This window comes from Gossypium raimondii, chromosome 6 (assembly GCF_025698545.1).
Source record: "Gossypium raimondii isolate GPD5lz chromosome 6, ASM2569854v1, whole genome shotgun sequence".
In the NCBI taxonomy this organism is placed as follows: domain Eukaryota; kingdom Viridiplantae; phylum Streptophyta; class Magnoliopsida; order Malvales; family Malvaceae; genus Gossypium; species Gossypium raimondii.
In genome coordinates, this window is record NC_068570.1 from 7,402,373 (window position 1) to 7,423,389 (window position 21,017).

General features: G+C 32.8%; 1 protein-coding gene across 1 annotated transcript; it reads right to left on the bottom strand.

Moving 5' to 3' along the window:
* Positions 1-3,488: 3,488 nt before the first annotated feature.
* LOC105773458 (zinc finger BED domain-containing protein DAYSLEEPER) lies at positions 3,489-7,369 on the bottom strand. Its single transcript, XM_012595396.2, has 2 exons — positions 7,088-7,369; positions 3,489-5,648 (listed from the first exon to the last, which is right to left on the bottom strand). Exon 2 carries the CDS (start codon positions 5,629-5,631, stop codon positions 3,595-3,597), a length of 2,037 nt encoding a protein of 678 aa, XP_012450850.2. The 5' UTR covers positions 5,632-5,648; positions 7,088-7,369; the 3' UTR covers positions 3,489-3,594.
* Positions 7,370-21,017: the final 13,648 nt, after the last annotated feature.

A 21,017-nucleotide genomic window follows, 5' to 3' on the forward strand; every position in this document is an offset into this window, starting at 1 on the left:
TGTAAGTGTGCAAGAGACCATTGGAAGGCGTACTAAACAGATACTGGTCACTATGTTGCAACACGAAAGGATCAATGTCACAGCATAAAAAGTAGAATAGAGAAATCATGAAACTACCTTTGACGTTGCAACACAACTTAAGGGTGTCTCAACATACCCCTGAAGACATACTGAATAGGAGTATACTAACTTCTACGTCGCGACACAGGTCTTGGTGTGTCGCGACATTGACTCTAGATGAAAATTAACACGAGCTAGAGGGAATTTTGGTCTACACAATCAAAATTAAAGCTTGGGAATGTTAGCTAACCTAGGGCTAAGGACAACAACCACCTGAAATCTATAAATAGGCTTATTTGTCACACAGTAAAGATACCAATTACTTAGCTTAGAATTTCTCTTTTAATTCCAGTTTAGCTTTTCTCTTTTCTTAGGTTTTAGATTTATTTTCAGTATGTTCTTTGTTTTGTTTCGAGAGATCTGATTTGTGGATACAATCAAACTTTGTGGATTTGCTTTCATTCTAAATACAAATCAAGTTTTTTCTTAAACTCTATACTTTCGATTCATTCATCATGTTCACTTTTTATATCAATTCTATAGTGTTTCTGAACACCATGAGGAACTAATCCCTTTATGGAGGATTAGCGAGTGAAGGTATGATCTATAAACCCTAGGCTTGATTAACCTAGGAAGTTATCAAGATGAGAATTAACCTAAAATTGGTATGGCTTATTCGTAAACACCTTCACCCTAAGCCTATCTAGACTGTGAGGTTGGAAGATAAGTAGTCATTACTGACTGGTTATTCTAGTGGACGTATCGAAAGATCCCACTAGGATATCGACTAGTTGATTGAAGAGGAACCTGAAGCGGCAGTTGATGAAAATTACCAAAGCGAGTTAATCACCCATAACCAGATTTGATTAATTATACTTTTCAATCTCTTGATATTTTTTTCTTTATTATATTTCTATTATAAAAATCCTAAAAACTCCTTTTATTTATACTTGTGTAATATAACTTATTTTGAGTACTAATTAGATCTTTTGGTGTTTAGGTTAAAATTGATCTAGCACTAGCCTCCCTTGGGTACGGACCTCGGAGTGTTCAGCTACTCTGTTGTAACTATATTACAATTAGACTCATATACTTGCAGATACCCTCTCATTCATATATCTTTTACTGTAGTATTCACACTCTGGACGTTAGTATGTCCGGAGGCGATCATTACTATTTGATAGTAATTGACTTTTCATAAAGAAAGATGTAATGGTTACCATGAGATAAAATAGGATCATATTGGGAGAACATATTTATCCCAAAGAGATTAAGGTTATCCTATGAGGGTAATACACTTATGACTAGGTCATTGGACGAGTACTGATCGAGTAGCTTTTGTAATTGTATGTTATAATGGAGACCTCAATCACGATACTATAGTGGAATGACTTCGTGACCAAATGAGTTTATAATTAATAGTTGAAAAGTTAGAACTTAATTATAAATTATTTGAGTCTTAATCATATATGTCCAATAAGACCCTCCGCTAACTCGTTTAAACCAAAAATGAATTGAATGTTGAATCAAATGAGTACAAATTGATAGAAATGATAAAGTTAGATAAATGAGTTACGTTCGGAAATGAATGTGGTTTCTCACTAAGTATGGAAATAACCTAAGAATTAAATTAAGTTTTTCAATTATTATTTAATTAATTGAAGTTCAAAATGAAATTAGATTAATTGGTCATTGTGAATCCGTTGAATGCGAAATTAAATATATTTTCTCATAGATTCTTTTATGGTAGAGTTGTCATGATTTTAACGGAATTAGAATTGGGTTAATAAAGTTATTTAATTGAAAATTTAATTTATTTAAATTAAAACATGTATTGAGTTGGATTGAATTGTAAAATACCGAGTTAAAAGTTCAAGAAACACATAATTGGACCCGATACAAGAGAGACCTAAAACGCCCTCATAACAAGTATGAGGGGCGACAACCATAGTAAAATAACAAGGGTTAGCCACTAGACCTGTCCATGGGTCGGGCGGCCCGGCCCGGCCCGACGGCCCGCCCGAAATATGGGAGGATTCGGGTAAAAATATAGGCCCGAAATATGGACTTGGGCAAAAAATGAGGCCTGTTTAAAAATGGGCCGGGCTCGGCTCAACTTTTTGGCCCGAGCCTGCCGGCATGTACGAATATAATAAATATATATTTTTATATTTATTTTTTAATTTTAAAATACTTTTAAAATATTTTTATTTTTTTATTTTAAAATATTTTTTTGTGTTTATTAAAAATCGGGCCGCTGGCTCAAGCTAATTATTTTTTCTCCTATTGCCTGGACAAAATTTTAGGCCCATATTTCGGGCCGGGCCGGGCCCGGGCCTAAGAGTTGGGCCAAATTTTTTTTCCGGGCCCGGCCCGGCCCATGGACAGGTCTATTAGCCACCCCTCTCTCTCCTAATTCAACTAGGGAATTGTTTTTATATTAAATAAATATTGTTTGTAACTAATTCAACTAGGGTTTCATTACTACTCCCTATAAATAGATGGCACAATAGGGCTACAATACACAACTTTGATATATTGTTATTCTGCTCAAAAATAAATCAGAATTTATTTCTAAATATAAATATTATTTTTGGGAATAACAATTATGTTAGTTTCTATAAGAGAGATTTATTTTCATACTAAAAGTAAGAAAATTATTTCTAATTTTTTGTTTGATTCGTAATTGTTCAAGTCCACACTCAAAACAGTTCATGGTACGAGAATAGCGGAAAAAGTCGTTCGGTTGAAAGTCAGGAACGTCTAGGATCCGTCTTGCTCAACCCACAGGTATTATTCGGGAAAATTTATTGCTATAAATATCACAAGCTGGCTCGATTTTCAAATTTTTATTCTTTTGCTGTACAAGAAATTAATTTTCGAACTGAATTTTTTCCAACAATTAAGCTTAAATAGATTTCTTATTGTCTTGAAAGTGTGTTTACATTAGGATAACGTTCTCCCTTAAACACGGGTGGTGGATTCTATTTGAAGTGGACCGGATGGTTGTACTCATGAAATCAATGCAAAGTTAATGATTCATTTTAGGCTCGACACATGTTCTCGGCGGAGGGGCATAACAAATTATATCAATAGAGATGATGGAAGTAGCAGTTGTAGATGGCTGTCTTTCACGCCATATCTTTCCCAGTCGGCTTTATTGCACATTGTTGTTGCTTATTTACCAACGAACACTACATGGATTTGAAGATGGTTGTTGAATGGAAACCGTGGGATAAAACTTGGTTATTGATTTGCTAATAGATAGTGAGCATCGTGGGAGGGGATGTCAGATGAAGCATCTTGGTTCAATATGCTGAGGGTTTAGAGAGCAGCCTTCAGAGACTGTCAATTAGCACAAGCCACGTGCAACACAATGGTGTTGGGACCTTTCCCTTGCCACGTAAAGCCTTCAAAGAAACACGTAATAAGAAAAAATACTCGAAGCATCCATACAAATCTTTCTAGTTGTACAAATAGAGGCCTACAGTGAAACATGTCCATAAACAAGATACTCTGGAATATCATCTACATCTAAAATTCCATTTTAACAAGCGCATTCGAAACATCAGAAGATCCATAATGTAGCCAATCCTTGGCACAGATTAGAGCTTCCACTGTCTCCGGTCGCAAAGAGCTACGATATTCATCTAGTTGCTTGTCTGTGATATCAAAGATTGATTCGGTGGCAGCAGCAGACACCGGAATCGACAAAATGTCGCGAGCCATCTTGGAAAGAGTTGGATACTTCATCTTGTTCAGCTTCCACCAACCCAACACATCAAACTCTTGGACACGAGGTAACAGGGACTCTTCCAAGTACTGATCCAGCTCAGACTTCATCTGCTGGCTATTAGTCTCCATAATGTAGACATCAAAATCTGCAAGCCCATGGTCCGAAAGAAGATTACCTTGATGAGATTCGTTGGTCTTTCCATTGTTTGCACCATTCACTTCTTCCACATAAGTTGGCGTCAAAGGCAATGGGAGTGCCACGTATTCAAGAAAGAGCTCATGAATTCCATCGTCAACAGTTTTGATGTATGTGGGAGCATCTTCGCCATATATTTTTGTGAAACTGAACTCGACAAGTTTCATTTTGAAACGAGGATCCATGACCACTGCCATTGCCAAAACCAGGCTACAGTCCTTCCAGTACTTGTCAATCTTTTCTTGCATTGATTTTGCAAGGTTGCTGATGAAAGGATCCTCACTAGTGACGGAACGACCCAAGTCCACATGTATTTTCCACACTTCATAAAAGAATGTAATTACGGTAGGGAGAGTTGTAGTTGTAAGGATGCTGGCTGCATCGAAGAGAGGTTTCAAGAAACTGCATAAAGTCTCAGCCAACTTCCAGTCTTCCATTGATGGGGCTAGCTTATAATCTGGATCGTAAGTATCCAAGCAATCAAACACTTCCTTTAATTCAGAAGCAGCTGCAAGCATTTCGTATGTTGTGTTCCACTGAGTTTGATTGTCAAGAAACAGGCTCTTTTCACTGGGCACTTGAAGCTGGTTTTTAACTTGAATGAACTTGTCATCATGGGATTCTGACATCTTCACATACTTTACACTATCACGGATTTTCTTGATGATCTCTTGCCCTGCTCCAAGCACATCCTTTGCCATGCTGCTCATAGTACGAGCTATACAATTTCTAATTAACAGCTGACCATTAAGAATAAGGGGATTTTTAACGCACAGTAAAGGTCTAAGATTTTCCAGCCCAGCTTCACTTAGCGGATGATTGAAGGTGAGGGAAAATAACTTGCCTTCCAAACTCCAGTCTGAAAGGCAGGCAGCGATGGCATGACTTAGAGCAGAACGGGAATCCGGATATGGTTCCATTACAACATTGAAAACCCGTCTGTGCAACTTCCAGTCACTATCAACGAAGTGTCCAGTTATAAACACATAACCGAGGGTTTGATTTGAACTCCACATGTCCAGTGTAAGACAGAAGCGTCCAGGAATACCCTCAATAAAGTTCATTAGGCTTTGCTTTTCCCTCAGGTAAGTTGCAACACAATCCCCTTGAACGGTGTTGAAACTCATTTTATCAAACTGAGGCTGAAGGTTTTGAACAAAAGCTATGAACCCAGGATGTTCAACTATGTGAAGAGGGTACTCATGCATGATAATCATTCTGGCAATTTCATGGCGGCACCGGTCCTGATCAAATGGGATAAAAGGTGAGCTAGGAGATCTGTAGCGTCGCTTAGGAGGTTCACTTCCACCCATCTTTGGGTTATATGGGGTGATGAATTGATTGTTATCTTGGCCTTGGCCTCGTAAGAGTGCTCGACAGGTTCCTTTGGCAATGTGACGCTTCAGATGACTGGTACCTGCTACCTTAGAACCAGTGCTATAAGCAAAACTTTGCTTGCAGCGCTTACAATATGCTCTTCTACATCCGGCACTCACATTTTCAATGGTAAAGTACTCCCAAACCATGGACTTCTTTTTTCGGCGCTTGATAGGCTGCGCTTCGGGAGTGGTCAGTGCCAGCTGATTGTTACTCTCCCCAGGGATTGTTTCCATATCTGTAATTTCTGTCATTTCTGTCATGGAAGTAAACCCTGCAGCTGAAAGCAAAAGAAGTTTTAGAAAAGGAGTCCATGATATGTAAGTATGTATATGTATATATATATATATAAGAGAACAACAGCTTCAAGTAGCTCATCTAAGGCAAACATAGCCAAAGCACTCTATCAGCTTTTACATACGCGACACACACGTAATAAACAAAATCTCCCCTGCTCGGAGATGCTTCATAATTAAGGCAAGAGGTTCTAGAGAAAAGAAAAGAGGCCCTCAATTCATTTCCAAATTTAAACAGCAAACAGTCAGGCTTTAATACTTCTCCACACACACATAAAGAAAAGAAAAGGATGTAGAATAAATACGCCCTCATAGTTGCAAGGGTAATAAATTACACTGCATTCTCTAGGTTTAGTAGGTATAACACGGTACACCTAAATGCTAGGCTTCGAACTCTTGCATGAGCCAATTGAGATAACCTCCGGTTCTAAACCAAAACATTTCAAAAAGATTGCACGTACCAACTTATAGCTAAGCTCTGGTTTTTAAACTATATACCAATTTATCATTACATGAACCATGCTTGCAACCCTACGTACATCAAATGCAAATTACAAATAAGAAGAGCTGCTTTGATAGGCAACAAAAGCAAGCAATCTCAATAACAATACAGACGATAGGCGACCGGGTCAAAAAATAATTGGGCCCGGGCCACCACCCGGTGGGTCAATCCGGGAAAACGATTATACGCTAACAAATTAACTTAGATAAAACTCAAATAGGCCCACCTTGGGGAGCAGGGCTAAAATAGGAATTTTAACTAAATGGGCTTGACTTTTAACATCTAACAAGGAGTTTACAATGAAAAGGGCAAAACCTAGATCTAGGGCTTCAAAATATAACTTTTTTCTCTTTCAAAAACAAATAAACAAAAAGGAAAAAGCCCAGATGAAGTGAAACTGGAATCCAAGATCAAACACATCACTCATAGATCAAAAGACGAAAACAAAAAAGAATCATGTTTAATGTTTGCCCAGATCAAAGACAAAGCAAAAACCCATTAAATATGAATTGAGGAATCTACTGCCCTGATTGTTAAAATCTTAAAAGGGGCAGGAAGGTAGACCCATCTAAAGCCTGAAACAAGAAACGAAAGGCAATATATAACACAAGGAAAAACTGCAGAAATGAAGAAATATAAGGAAGGAGCTCATCGATTCATTTAAAACCAACTCCCAACTTCCATAAACTAATATTAAGGACAAAGAGACCAACGATTTTTCATGTTCGTAAAATTTAATCAAACGTAACCATCAGAACACTGAAACATGGAGCCTTAAAAAAAATCAAACCCTAAACTCAAACAAAACAAATTTGAATTAGAAAGCAAACATTGAAATAATCCAAAAGAAGAAGAAGAGAATCACAAAATTAGATTCAAAGGAAGGAAAAGCAAAATTTGGGTAAGGTGGTGTTAGATTACCGGTCAAGAACCCAAATAGAAGCAATCTGGGATCGGATTTGAAGCCCAGAAAGCGACGTTGAAGGCCGAGAGATCTAAGGTTTTGCAGGAAGGAAGAGGAAAGAGAGACGAGAGACGAGGACGAGAGAGAGAGGATTTGGGCTTAGAACAGACCCGAAAGGCTAATTGGACCTGAAAGAAGAAAAGGGCAGGTGAAGATGTTGTTGGGATGGGACTTTTATTGGTTTGTGGATAAAAGGTAAACGTGAGATTGGGTGCCGAGAGATTAAAAATTTATAGGGTTTAGGGTCTATTGACTTTGGGTACTCGCTTATGTAGGTGGGAAGTGGGAAGGGTCCATTCCTTTGCTTCTTATCGAGTCACACACCCTCCTTGAGAAATAAATTTGAAAATTATTGTCGCTAGTTTCTCCCATTCTCAAACCCTCCTAATAATTGGGTGTAATCCATTACAATCAATTTGCTAAAACCAGCTCATTATAATAATTACTTAAACATATACCTTTAAATAATTATACCAAAATTCAATTACCACACAACATCAATATTTTATTTTATTAGAAGATAAGACATCTTAGAAATTACAATAGCTTTTGGTAATAGGAGGACAGGGTGACATAAATGCCTCTACTCTTTGTAAATTTGGAATTTAGTTTATGTATTTTTATTTTTAGGAATTTAACTAAAAAATTTTAACAGTGTTAACAATTGGACTTGAATTTTGAAATCTAAAAAGTAGAGACTAAATTCTTGAAAATAAAAGTATAATGAATAAATTTCAATTTTTTTTAAGAATATACAGGCCTGTGGTATATTTTAACCGAAAAAAGCCATGTCTAATACTACTTTTTGCTTACTTGATTTTAAGAAAACTCCCATCTAGATCATATTTTTATTAAGGCTAAACTACACTCGAGGTCACTAAACTATTAGAAAGCCTAAGTTTTGATTACTCAACTTCAAAATGTTACAAAGTGGTTATTGAACTATTTGAAAGTATTCATTTAAGTCACTAAACTATTTGAAAGTTTTTATTTTAAGTCAATGGACTGTTAAGTTTTTTTTAAAGTCTGGATAGTGAGTTCCAAGCAACAATTTGACAATCAGTCAATGTATCGGTACCCATCAACGAGTATACGAGCATACTTTAGATCCAAATTGATCTAACAGTCAATATAGAGGTCGAAGAAGAAAGTTGTTTGGGTTTTGGTTTGCAAATTCGTGACTTTCAAAATTGTTTCATTAAAAAAATTGAGCTGTAGAAGATAAGGGACATGAGAGCTTTCAATTGGTGTAGGCGGTGCGAATAGAGAATGTAACAACCCGTTTTCAATGGTACCGAAAATGGTGGTTTCGAAACCCTATTTGCCGACGATGCAGTCAATCAATTTTAACATTTAATATCTACTAGTCTATCATAGTGTTATATGAAATCATTATTTTTTTATTTGATTAATTAGATAATTTATTTTAGCATATGGATGAAATCGTAAAGGTGGTAAAAGTTAACCACTATGGATTTCTTTTGCTTGCGGTAATATGATAATCGATTAGGGAAAAAATTGATAATTCAACCATTTTCATAGTTAATGGTCGGACAGGTGTTGGTTTTACCTTACTTGTAATAATGCTAATCTTAATTAATAATTAGATTAGACACATATATATATCGTAGCATAGTGGATGGAAAGAGACAGTTCATTATTGAATGCTTGAATATCCGATGACTTCTATAATGTCGAATTGTCATATGTAAGCATGCGGGCGAGAAGTTACACTTTTTCATTTAGGGGTCAAAATAGAATTCAATGATCTTGTGGGGCCAAGGCAAGAATATTGGTCTGTCATAATTTGATACGTCAATATTAGGCTCTCTATTACACTTGACGAGCTTATCACGAGCAATTTGAATGTTTTTATCGTGTTTTTAGTTAGTTTTTTTCTTTTTTGCTTTAATAAGTGAATTAGAATGTTTTACGCTATTTTTTATACCCAAATTGACCAAATGTGCCATAGGGAACCTAACAATTGATTGAGCGTTGTAGGGGGTCAATGGTGGCCTGAACGTGAGTTAAAACATCACCTAGAAGGGGGTATTGCAATATCGAAGCATGGAAGTTGTGATACCTCTAACAATGTTGAAACGAATAAAATTGAGGCAAACTCCAACGATATCATGATACTAAGGATTGGTATCGCGATACTGAGACCCCCAAGGCTCCCAATTTCAATATTGCATTGTGTATTGTGATACCACTAGGTATCACAATATCGAAGTTTGGGTATCGCGATACCGATGTCTAACGAGGAAAAAAATGACGGCAGGGGTAGTTTTTGTCCAACACCCATACCAATCAAAATTAAGGCTTAAGGGCATTTTGATCCAAACTTTTAGGTTGAAATCAGATATTAAAAGCCACTTTTGGCTGAGAAGAGGAGGAGAGCTTTAGTTTAGGTTTTCTTTCATCTCTTTAGTTTTGGTTTTCTTTCATCTCTTTAGCTTAGTTTTAGGGTTTTATTTTTTATTTTTTGGGGTTTAGTTTACTTTTCTAATTTTTAGTTAGTTTGATAGTTAGTTAGTTTTACTGTAGCTAGGTGTTATTTATGTTTAAGAACTTAAACTTAAACTTTACATTATATTTTCATTTTCATCCCAAGCTTTTAATATAGCTTAGTTCCATTTTCATTTTCTTAGATAAAATTCTGATTTTTAGTGTACATGTGCATCATCTTCACTACCATTGTTATCTCCTTCAAGCTTTTTTCAAGAAAACCATTGTTATTTATGTTTATTTGATTATTGTTTGTTTAGAAATGATAATGAGTAGCTAAATCTATGGTGGTTGGTTGACGTTATTGTTGCTTAGTTAGTTTTTGGTACATGGATTAAATTGCAAAAACTGAACTAGATTGAATAAACTTCAAAACTTTGGATTGACACCCTTAACGGTAAATCAAGATAAGTGAGGCCGAGTGGTAATCTTATTGGACACCAATTCATTAGTCTCGGGTTAGTCAGGTGAGATTGAGAGATAAACCGAACTAGTTTGTCTAATTTGGTAAAATTGAGATTGAGAGGTAAAATGGAGCCACTTAGGAGTTTAAGCAATTTAGATCCCCAATTCAAAAGTTAATTAACAACATGGAAGTCAACCAATATCTTTTTGTTATTAATTTGTTAATTTCGTAATTTATCTAGTTTTACAATTTAGTCCTTTTGCATATTAAGTAGTTAATTAGAGTAATTCACTTCCAAATTATGCTTTGTTATAATATAGAAATTAGTGAGTAGCTAGTTAGACTCCTTCATTCCATGCTTGTCGAGAAGGAATCATTAAATCGTCAACTCCTTTGGGTTTGATTCCTTCATTGCATGCTTGTCGAGAATGAATCATTAAATTGTCGACTCCTTTGGGTTCGATCCTTGGAATACTCAAGTGTTCCATTGAACATTATAAATATTACAATTGACATGTCACACTTGCAGACACCACACCTAATTATTCTGATTTTATTGTCATATTAGTGTTGATTCTCTCTGCCCTGGTGTTCGCACACCTATGGCAGAAGTAATGAAAAAATTAATTAACTAATCGTTTACCACTTTAAAAAAATACTACGACGAGGGCGTTAATTACTAATAACAAGTAAGCATCGCTATTATGTATCAACCATGCTAATTTTAATTTATCAATAGAATAAAAACTTTAGTTGGTATCAAATTTCAAGGACATCTAAAATTGGCCCACCCTCCTGACGATTCATTAGAATACAAAAATACTAGGCTTTCTAGCACTGATTCGTACCATTATAGATATCTCAGAGGGGTTGGCCCAAAAAAATCATCTTTTTTAGGTAGAAATGGAATAGAATTATACAACAGACTATTCATCCAACTAAAAAGCTCCAGTTCAGAATAAGACCAACCAATTGTCGTGGGTCCAATTATTATTGCATTTTCGTCTTTAGTAAAAAGAGGGCAAATCGCAAGTTATTTCACATGGAAAAGCAAAACAATTTAACTACAAGAAAGAAATAAGCTAAAATAAAACATTAATGTGATTTCTTTGATCCTAGTTTTGTACGTAACGTTACAAGTCCTTATCGGTTGCAGTACTCAATATTGGGTCGGGTTTTGAACTTTGGTTTAACCTAAGCATCAGTTTTATAAAACAACTTTACATGGTGGTTACATACATTTATAGGCTTAGCTACTTGCCCTAATGCGTAAGTTTTCCGACATTTTAAAAAAGTTCTCTACATACATACAATACAATAAAAGATAAAGACCAGACAGAAAAAAAAGGTTATGTCTAAAAATTTACCCCACCATTGGGCAATGGCATTGCATTATCGAACCCTGCTCAATAATTATTTTTATATATATTAGCAGTAAATATTAATATGATAGAAAATTACTATGTATTGTGGATAATAAAATTACAAGGGATGAATCCTTTCATTCTAAACACAATCACCCAAATAGTTTTTTTGTAATTTCTTTTTCAAAAATTGTCCTTTTATATCAAATCGATCTCCTTCTTTTAAAAAGAAATTAAACGTATCAATAAATGTTGAATGTAGTGATAAGAAATATTTCATTTTCAAAAACAAAACGAAATTATTAAAAGAGAGAATCATAAATACTGAACATAAATTGTTGAAAAAGTAGGTGATCAATTAAGTTAGACTGAGCTTAGATATCTATGAGAGCTGTTAGTACTAGTCCATGTTCATTCATTCTATAAGTGAAACTAATTAATAAATTATTTAGATATTAAATAATACAAGTACAACAAAGAAGTTAAAAATCCGTTAAAACTTCTTATAAGAGAAACGTGTGGATTTCAAATAAGGAATATAAATTTACTTTTAAAAAAGTTAATTACAAATATAACCATATCTGTATATATTATTTATATTGTAATTTAGTTTTACATTATTTTAAAACTAAATCGATCTTATTAACTTATTTTAAATATTTTAGGTTCGTTTTACTATTAATATTCAAAGTTAATAATTGTCTCTATCACTAATATTATTTTCAAAGCTTGAACATATATTCTTTCATTAAAATGCAATATACCTTAACATTAATTGAATAATAATAAACTCAAGTAAAACTTTTATATTAATAGTTGTACTCGATCCATAATGCAGATATATTATTAATATTTTTGTTTAATGTTTATTTTATGACTAAGTTTATTAATCCCGTTTTTGAGAAGTCTAAATTAAAATTAATGTCATTTTTGGTGCATAAAAGTTTTGTATTTTTAGTAAATTTAAAACTTAATCTCTTAATATTTATTTTAGGAAATTGATTTTTTACTTTTCAGATTTCAAAGCTTTGGTCTAATAATTAACATCATTAATTTTTTATTAAATTCAATGATTTAACTATTTGAAATAAACATATACTCATTTTGATAACAATGCAACAAGAAAAATGATGCTGAAATAAACCTGCATTTAACAGAAAGGTTATAACAACATTAACAATTAGACTTGTATTTTTAACTCTAAAAAATGAAAGGACTAAATTCTAAATGGTTGAAGAGTAGAGGGTCCGGAAGTAGATTTTAACCTATTAGTAATTTAAAAATAAAATTAAAAAAAAGGGGAAAAAAAGAAGAGGAGAAAAGCAAAAGTAGAGGGGATAAGAGGAAAGACAGTTGTGGGTTAAACCGAGAGGAGTCGGGCATGTGTGATTATTTATATCAGCGTTGGAACAGTTAGACAGCGTCAGTGATACACTGACATACCAATACACGCAGTTTTCATGCATTTGTCACCTTGTGCTTTGCTAGGTAGGAAATTTAAACGTTGAAAGAAATATAAGAACACATAAGCCAAATTTAAAACAATATTATACTAATTTCAAAAAAAAAAAAAGTAAACACAACATATTTTATTAATTATGAACTTGAATAGCATCCTTCATTATGTAATTATGAATTTTTACGGGATAATTAAAATCAAACTCTAAAAGTTAATTACAACCAAGACTTGCTAAAAGTGTCTTAAGTTGAAGAAAGTGTCCTAGCACCAACAGATCTACTCTATTATTCTTCAATTTAGAGATAATCACATATGCATTTCCCTCCACCATTATATCCGACAAGCCTTTGGATTTGGCAAATTTTAATGCCATGGTTAATGCACTAGTTGTAAGATTTCAATTAAATTTATACTCAAATTTAAATGGATTAAGTTATTTACTTTAATAGAAATTAAGTTCTATTTTTCATTCTATTATTTGATAAACGTATCACATTAATACCTCATTCGATTATGAGTTTAATAATATGAAAAAAAATTATTTATTAAGAATGTATTACAATAGTTATATATAAATAAAAATAATTTCTACAAATTTAAATTAAACATTAAAAATGAGTAATATTTTAGTAAAAAATAAGACTTTTGCCAACAACTTCTTAGCCTAATGGTAAGAATATTATGTTGTAGACATGAAAGTTTGGGTTCAATCCCAAACAACCCTATTTCCCTCCCTCAATTATTAAATGTGTAAAAAGTAATATTCTTACATGTTAAGTTTATAGTCTTCATCACTTAGGGTTTGTATAACCTTAACGGAAAATGTCAAGATAGAGAAAATAATTTATCGTGATTTTCTTTGTCAAATTCAATGGTCGATTTTAATTTCGCATCATGAAATTTTTTATGTTTGTGAAAACTATATGTTCTAATAATATTTGTTCTTTTGGTGCAATACTTAAAATTACCTATAACCCCCTCCCAACTTATAAATAAGAGGATAATGTGTTTTAACGCACTTGAACTCACATCCTCCTACATTGGTAACAATATCTATACCAAGATTTAATCAATAAATTAGTTTTATTTTTAATCATGTCAATTAAAAGAGATTTTGTTTTGAGTAAGGTTTATTTTAAGTTAATGACGAAGGTTTATTTTATGTCATTGATTTTATTGTCAGTATCTCTCGTATGTTGTTGCGATTTATTATTAGAATGTGGTTGGCTCTTGGCAAATTGAAAGATAAGAGTGTCAAGACTTTATGCTTTAAAATGTTTTAATTCGTGCTTATAGTTTAAAAAGTCAAAGTGAGGTTGATGGAGATATTATTTATTATTTATTACGTTTTAGCATTACGATTTATGATAATGTAATATATTTATTTATTTTAAATTTTTATTAAGTTTAATTTTTATTATGTTCTAAATTTATAATTAATATAAAATTATTTATTTTTCATGTATTATTTTTAAGTATTATAATGGAAATTGAGGATATATTAGATTGTGTGTTTTAGCATTTTATATAAATGGGGATTAAAAGTTCCTATACAAGTTATGTATGTGATATGTAATTTATTAGTCCCTAAATTGTTAAAATTAGAAAGTTTTCATAGATATCAATTAAATTATGCATGTATAAATTGTCAATATTCATTTAACTAGTGAAATGTTTATAATGGAAAAATAGATAATTAACTTTCACTACTCATTAGAACTTTGAAATTTGCTCAAAGGTGAATTATTTATGCAATGGATTGTGAAAATTATGGTGACAAATTTATATAATTTTTAGATATATATTTGAATGTCCAAAAGCAACATATATATATGATGAAATTATTTATCTGTTCCTTAAAGTTAGTAGCATTTATTTATGATAGTATATTGTAGTATCTGCATAAAGGAGAACTAAGATATACTTCATTATTTGTTTATCTGAACTCATAAAGTACTTTCATTATTTTGAGCATTTATGTATTTCTTTTGCTTTTATTATTTTGCAACTATTTCTAATCATTCATAAGCCTCATTTATTACTTTATTTAACGAGTTATTCGTAAATGTAGTAAACAAGTTAAGTACTATTTAAGTGTTTTGGATCTTGATTAAACACTATTAGAAGATAAACCTATTGTTATTATTGACTTAATTAATGAGTAAGAGAAGTTGTACAAAAAAAAAAACGGGAATGGTCAAACAAATTGAGGTTATGTTTATTTTGTGAAATTCTATTGCCAACAACATTAAGACTACAATTCCACAAACTGAAAGCGTGAAAGAAAATCTTACATTTGTAGAAAAACGTTTCCATTATGCAGATAAGCCCCTCACTGGTACTTTTATGGCACAATTCATGACCATGAAGTTTAATGGGTCGAGGGGAATGCTAGAGCATATCATCAAGATGACTAATATTGCAGCAAAGCTAAAGATTTTAGGGATTACAATTGATGACTCCTTTTTATTACAATTTATATTAAACTTAACACCTCCAAATTATGGTCATTTCAGTTTAACTATAACACAATTAAAGATAAGTGAGATGTTAATACATTGACTAGTAAGCTCGTTTAGTATGAAGCAAGATTAATAAGTCAAGGAAGTTATTCCATCAACTTTGTGGGGTAATGAGTTGGAAAAGGGCCTAAAGTAAAAACCAACAAGTTTAAGAAGAGGAAAAACACACCAGCCAATGTCTCCAATGGAGAGAATAAGAAATGAATGGTAGATAAGTGTTACTTCTTATTGAAATTAGGACACTATTAGAAATATTGCCAAATACGCAAAGCTTGGTTTGAAAACAAATGTAACCTTTTATACTTTTGTATATTTCAAATCAAACTTAATTGAAGTTCCTAATAATACTTGGGGGTTTAATTCTGGTTCTACTACTCATGTCTCCAAATTTACACAAAGATTCCTTATGATCCAAACTACAAACCCAAATGAGCATTTCCTATATATGAGGAACCGCATGAAGGCTTTGATTGAAGGCATAGGGACTTATGGTTTGTTGTTGGATATTTGTTGGGATTTTGTGCCCTTAATACAATTATTTTGTCCTCATGCTTGCATTTTTTTGAATAAACTGGTTCATAAAATTCCATAGCTAAAATTATTATCTTTTGTATTATTTTCCTCATTAGTTTTTGCACGAAAAGCAAAATGAACAAAACAAATATTGACTCATTGGTCACCTAAGGGTTAACTAATACTAAGTTGCATCATAGGGATGAATTATGATACATGAAGGCATCTTATATTAGTAGCTAATCTAAATGGTCCGTAGTATAAGGAATGAAAAATGAGTAATTAATTCAAGGGAATATTATGTTTTCTATCAAATCAAATTGGAGAGATACCTTATCTTGAGTATTGAAATGGATGACTCCTAGAAAGATAGAGACATAGGTGTGATTGTCTAGATTTACAATACATTGGACATGACACAAGTTGAATTTATCCTGAATTCGTTTATGTATTTGTTTACTTGTGATGTTTATAGTATGACTTGACTCAATTTTGAGTAAGTGACTGACTAAGTGTGTGTAACTCATATGCTTTCATAAATTAAAAGCCATTGCTTAGTTGGTATTAGAGTTGAGACTTATTATGTTGGGTATATAACTTATGTATGACATGAAATAACTTCACTTAAAATAGTGAAATTCATAGCTTAATTAAAGAGTAAATGATACCCTCTTACTAACATTGCATGAATTATGAAAAAGAAACGTGGCTACAAGTAATTTGTTAGAGAAGAATTATTGTTATTATTATTTATTAGTAATAATCTTTTTCGTTGTGGAAGATTCAAGGGTGACCATTAGATGAATCATAAATCTAAGTTGCCTTCATAATGGTATATAATGAGGAGTTCATTCATGGTACTTTTAGTGAATTGAATCCATAACTAAATAACTGATACATGCATGGATATTAAATTCAATTCACCAAAGTTGCCAATTTTTAAGTTTGGAAAATCAATCAACTTGCAATGACTTTTTGGATGGGATCTAGGAATTTATGGGTTGAGATGCCTTCATACCATTTGAAGAGATATCTCTTAGCTTCGAAACTTAGTTTGAATACCTTGATTTGAGTCTGGGAGCTCAAGTTATGACCGTTTTAGTGAAGACTGGGCGAGTAGAATTATTGGACGATATTATTACGGGAAATTACGAGTTTCGAGCTTTAATTCGAGTTTGAATCATATTAGGTTAAATTTTAAGACTTAATTTTGATTATATATGATTCCGATATTGTATTTATTAGTTTTTATATGTTTATTATTTATTTATCCTGAATTTTAGGTTATTTTTAAGTATTTTAAGTTGTTTAGGAGTTTTATGATTTTTAGTCAACAATAAAATTTAGTTCCACTACCACTTCTTCTTCATATAAACTAGAGTTTCATTATACTTAAGATTTTTATTTTCATGTAATTAGCTAGCCTATATAAAAGCCTCTTCATTATTTAATAAACACACATTCATTGAATAAAGTTTTCTAGCTCATTGAGTTTATCTTTCCAAGATAGCTTTCTTGTGATTTTTAGAAGTGTTTTCTTCTTGGTTTTTCTTTGTGAAGCCATAGAATCTCTTCATCCTCCAATTTACTAGTTGGCCGACCAAGGGGGTTGGTTACAATCAATTGTGAAGCTTGTTGGAGATCAGCTCTTCAAAGAGATTCATAGAGCATCTTCTTTCATCTTCTCCCATTCAAATCTTTATCCATCTTCTCCATATCTTTTTTCTAATCTTGATTTTGTTTTTCTTAATCTTTTTCTAATACTTCATATTCTTTTTAAGTTTCAGGTTCCAAGATCTAATGATTTCCTTGCAAGATCTGACTTATAATCATTAAAAACTCTTTGGATCTTCTTCTTTCTTACTTGAATTCATTCTTTCTAGTACTTTTTTTCACTACCTTGATTGCTCTTTTTCAGTTAGTGTTAATTCGTTTTAGGTATCTTAAATGCCAAGTAAGACTTTACTACTCTTCAATTCGATTTTTCCTTGTGCCACAACAACTTGGATCCAATTTTGGTCTGCTGCCCATATCATTTGGTATTACATTTGGGAATTTTTTTTAGTTTTTTTCCTTGTGCTAAACACTATTTCTTGTTGCTGCTATTTGATAGCCTCTGAAAATTGTCTTTTACCTAGAAAAAAATTGGAAAACATATTTCCAGTGGGTAAACGATTTCAAAAAGATTTGAAATTTTGTCTACAGTATCTTGGCATTGTGATACATTGAAAAAAAATATTTCCCCATAAAGAAGATAAAAAAGATTGAAAACTAAAAAAAAGGTAAAAATAAAAAAAATACTATGTGGGTTGAATTTCATGCCGAAAATATTTAGATCTAATTTTCATCATACAAAGAGGCTCCGGATTAAATTTTGTGATTTTAGTATATCAAGAATACCTTAAAATAAATATTTGAGTTGTTTTTCCATTTTTTGATTTCCTATTGGGTAGTTTTAATTTTTCTTGATTCTAGCTTTAGGTTTTCCTTTGTTTATATTTTTTTTGTTCTATTAAGCATTCTAACACATTCTTATTTCTTGTGTTGGTAGGTACGAAAGAATTGCCTCTCTTCCTCCGTGCAACTCAAATTTCGTAGGAGTCAAGCTTTTCTTTCGGCTTCCTAGAGCTTTAGGTTATTTTTGTTAAAGAGTGACCCCCATAACTTCCTCAAGATTACTAAGATTGATTACTCTTTAACATTTACAAGTGAGAAGATCTTAATTTATTTTTCTTTGCCTCTAAGAGTTGTTTTTCTTGCGAGTACCAACGGTGAGGCTTTATTTTACTTGACAAATTTTCTTGTTTGAGTGTTTGTGATTTCTCAATGGTGCGCACACATCGTACTAATGAGGTGAATGATAAACCTAAAGCAAAACATAAATGTCATAGGTGTTCTAAACCCACACGAACTTGTTGTTTCCAGTGCCCAAAAATTTTCTATTGGTGATTGTAACACCCCAAACCCGGCCTAAACGTTATGACCAAATCTGACGATGTCACATGGTAGTGCTTTTAAAAAAATATGTCGTTGCTAAATCCCCTTTTCTATTTAACCATTTTTTTCATTATCTTATGTTAATTTCAAATCGTGTCATTCATTTTCAAAACATTATTCATTTACAAATCGCTATTCAATTTCAAAACATTTTTTTATTGCAGAAGCTTTTAAACAGTTTGCATATTCGTGGTATTTTTGATAAAACATTAATTTCATTTGGAAACCCGAGTTTTACCTAACACTAGCAGATTTAAATCATAAAACCGTATAAAATCCAAATTTAAACCAAAATTCGTAAAGGCCATAATTACAGTAAAATACTCCCAAATAAAAGTAAAATCATAAATATGTAATAAACAGTGTAAAAGAAGTCGTGTGGTCACCACTGAGTCCTCCGCCGCACTTATCTGCCTAAATTTGGGGATTACCTGTACAGATTAAACAGAAGGGCTGAGTTTAAATAAACTCAGTGTGTAATCCCCATACAAATGAACATACAGTAAATAGATAATCACAGTTTGGGCTTAAGCCCTTTTCAGTATCAGTCCAGTTTGGGCCTTAGCCCATCTTAGTACAAAAATAGTCATGTAGTAGGGCTTTAGCCCATCACAGTATTAGTAGCAGTAGCAGATATGCAGTCACAAAAATCCTACCTATGCATCCTCTACACACCATCTTCGTCTAACCCTACACTCCATGTGGGGATATAATCAACCCACCCATCCCTACACTCCAAGTAGTACCGAATGCGGCACTAGACAGTAGCTTGCAGCTGAGCTGCTAGTAAATTAGGCTCGAGGCCTTTCAGTACACTTCCTCCGAGCATTATAATCCCCTAACCCAAGGTAATGCAATATACAAATATGACATGCTATGACATAATATCATGCATGTAAACAGGGCATACAGTATAAAATTAGTAGGACATCATCAGGCTTAATCATATTAGTCATACAGTCATTTCAGTAAATTAAGGGTCTAGGTAAGCTTACCGACCCTACAGTAGGTTCATAGTCGACTTGGGCGACCTGTGCAACCTTAGCAGTCAAACAGTGAAAATGGGCCTAAAAACCCATGATGTTCGCTCGTGTGGCCCACATGACCCAAATTGGCCTTGGCCTTGGCCTCGTGATCCATTTTAATGTAACCCGTGCTAGTAAATTATTCATATGCGTTTCCACTATTTACTCATATGATCCTTTAAAGCTATCTACTTAAGTCATTATTACTAAATTATTTGTATCTTGAGCTACAAAATTCCAAATTAAGATCCGCAAATTTTCCCTAAAACCAGACTCACATATCTTCTTATCATAAAATTTTCAGAATTATTGGTTTAGCCAATAAGTACAGTTTATTCTTTAAAGTTTCCCATATTCTACTATCTGACAGTTTCGACCTTTTTACACTAAAAATTAATTATCTTCTCATACAGAATCGGATGATGTTCCGTTTATTTCTCTTGAAAGTAGACTTATTCATAATATTAAAAATATAAATTCTAACCCATAATTATTTTTGTACAATTTTAATAATTTTCCAAAATTAGAACAGGGATTTCTGAAATCATTCTTACCCTTTCTTACTAAAATTCAAATATCTCATAATATGAAATTCTTTTGCTTACTTAGTTTCTTCTATGAGAAACTAGACTAAAATATTTTTAATCTCATATGTTTTTCATCCTCTAATTCGATTTTCACAATTTATGGTGATTTTTCAAATTTAGCTTACTGCTGCTATCCAAACAGCAAGCAATTTTGGCTTTTCGCCGAATCCCTTATTTTTGTGTTTCGGGTACACACCTGGTTTTGTTTGATGCTAAAACAGTCTCTGAGCACTCCAAAGCCTATAATTGAACAAATAACACCATAATCAGTCTTACCTCACGATTAATCAAAATCTCGAAACCAAAATACTTACTCATAAAACGATGAACACTTACTGCAAAACTTTAAATCGGTACGTTGACGAAAATCACGATGAGCGCCTTAATCCTCGAGAAATGCTGCTACCAACACCCTAGAATTAGACTATTGAACACAAAATAATATCTTAAAATGATACCCAACAACTTACTAAATTTGCACAAGTGCTCCTTAACGCTACAAAATC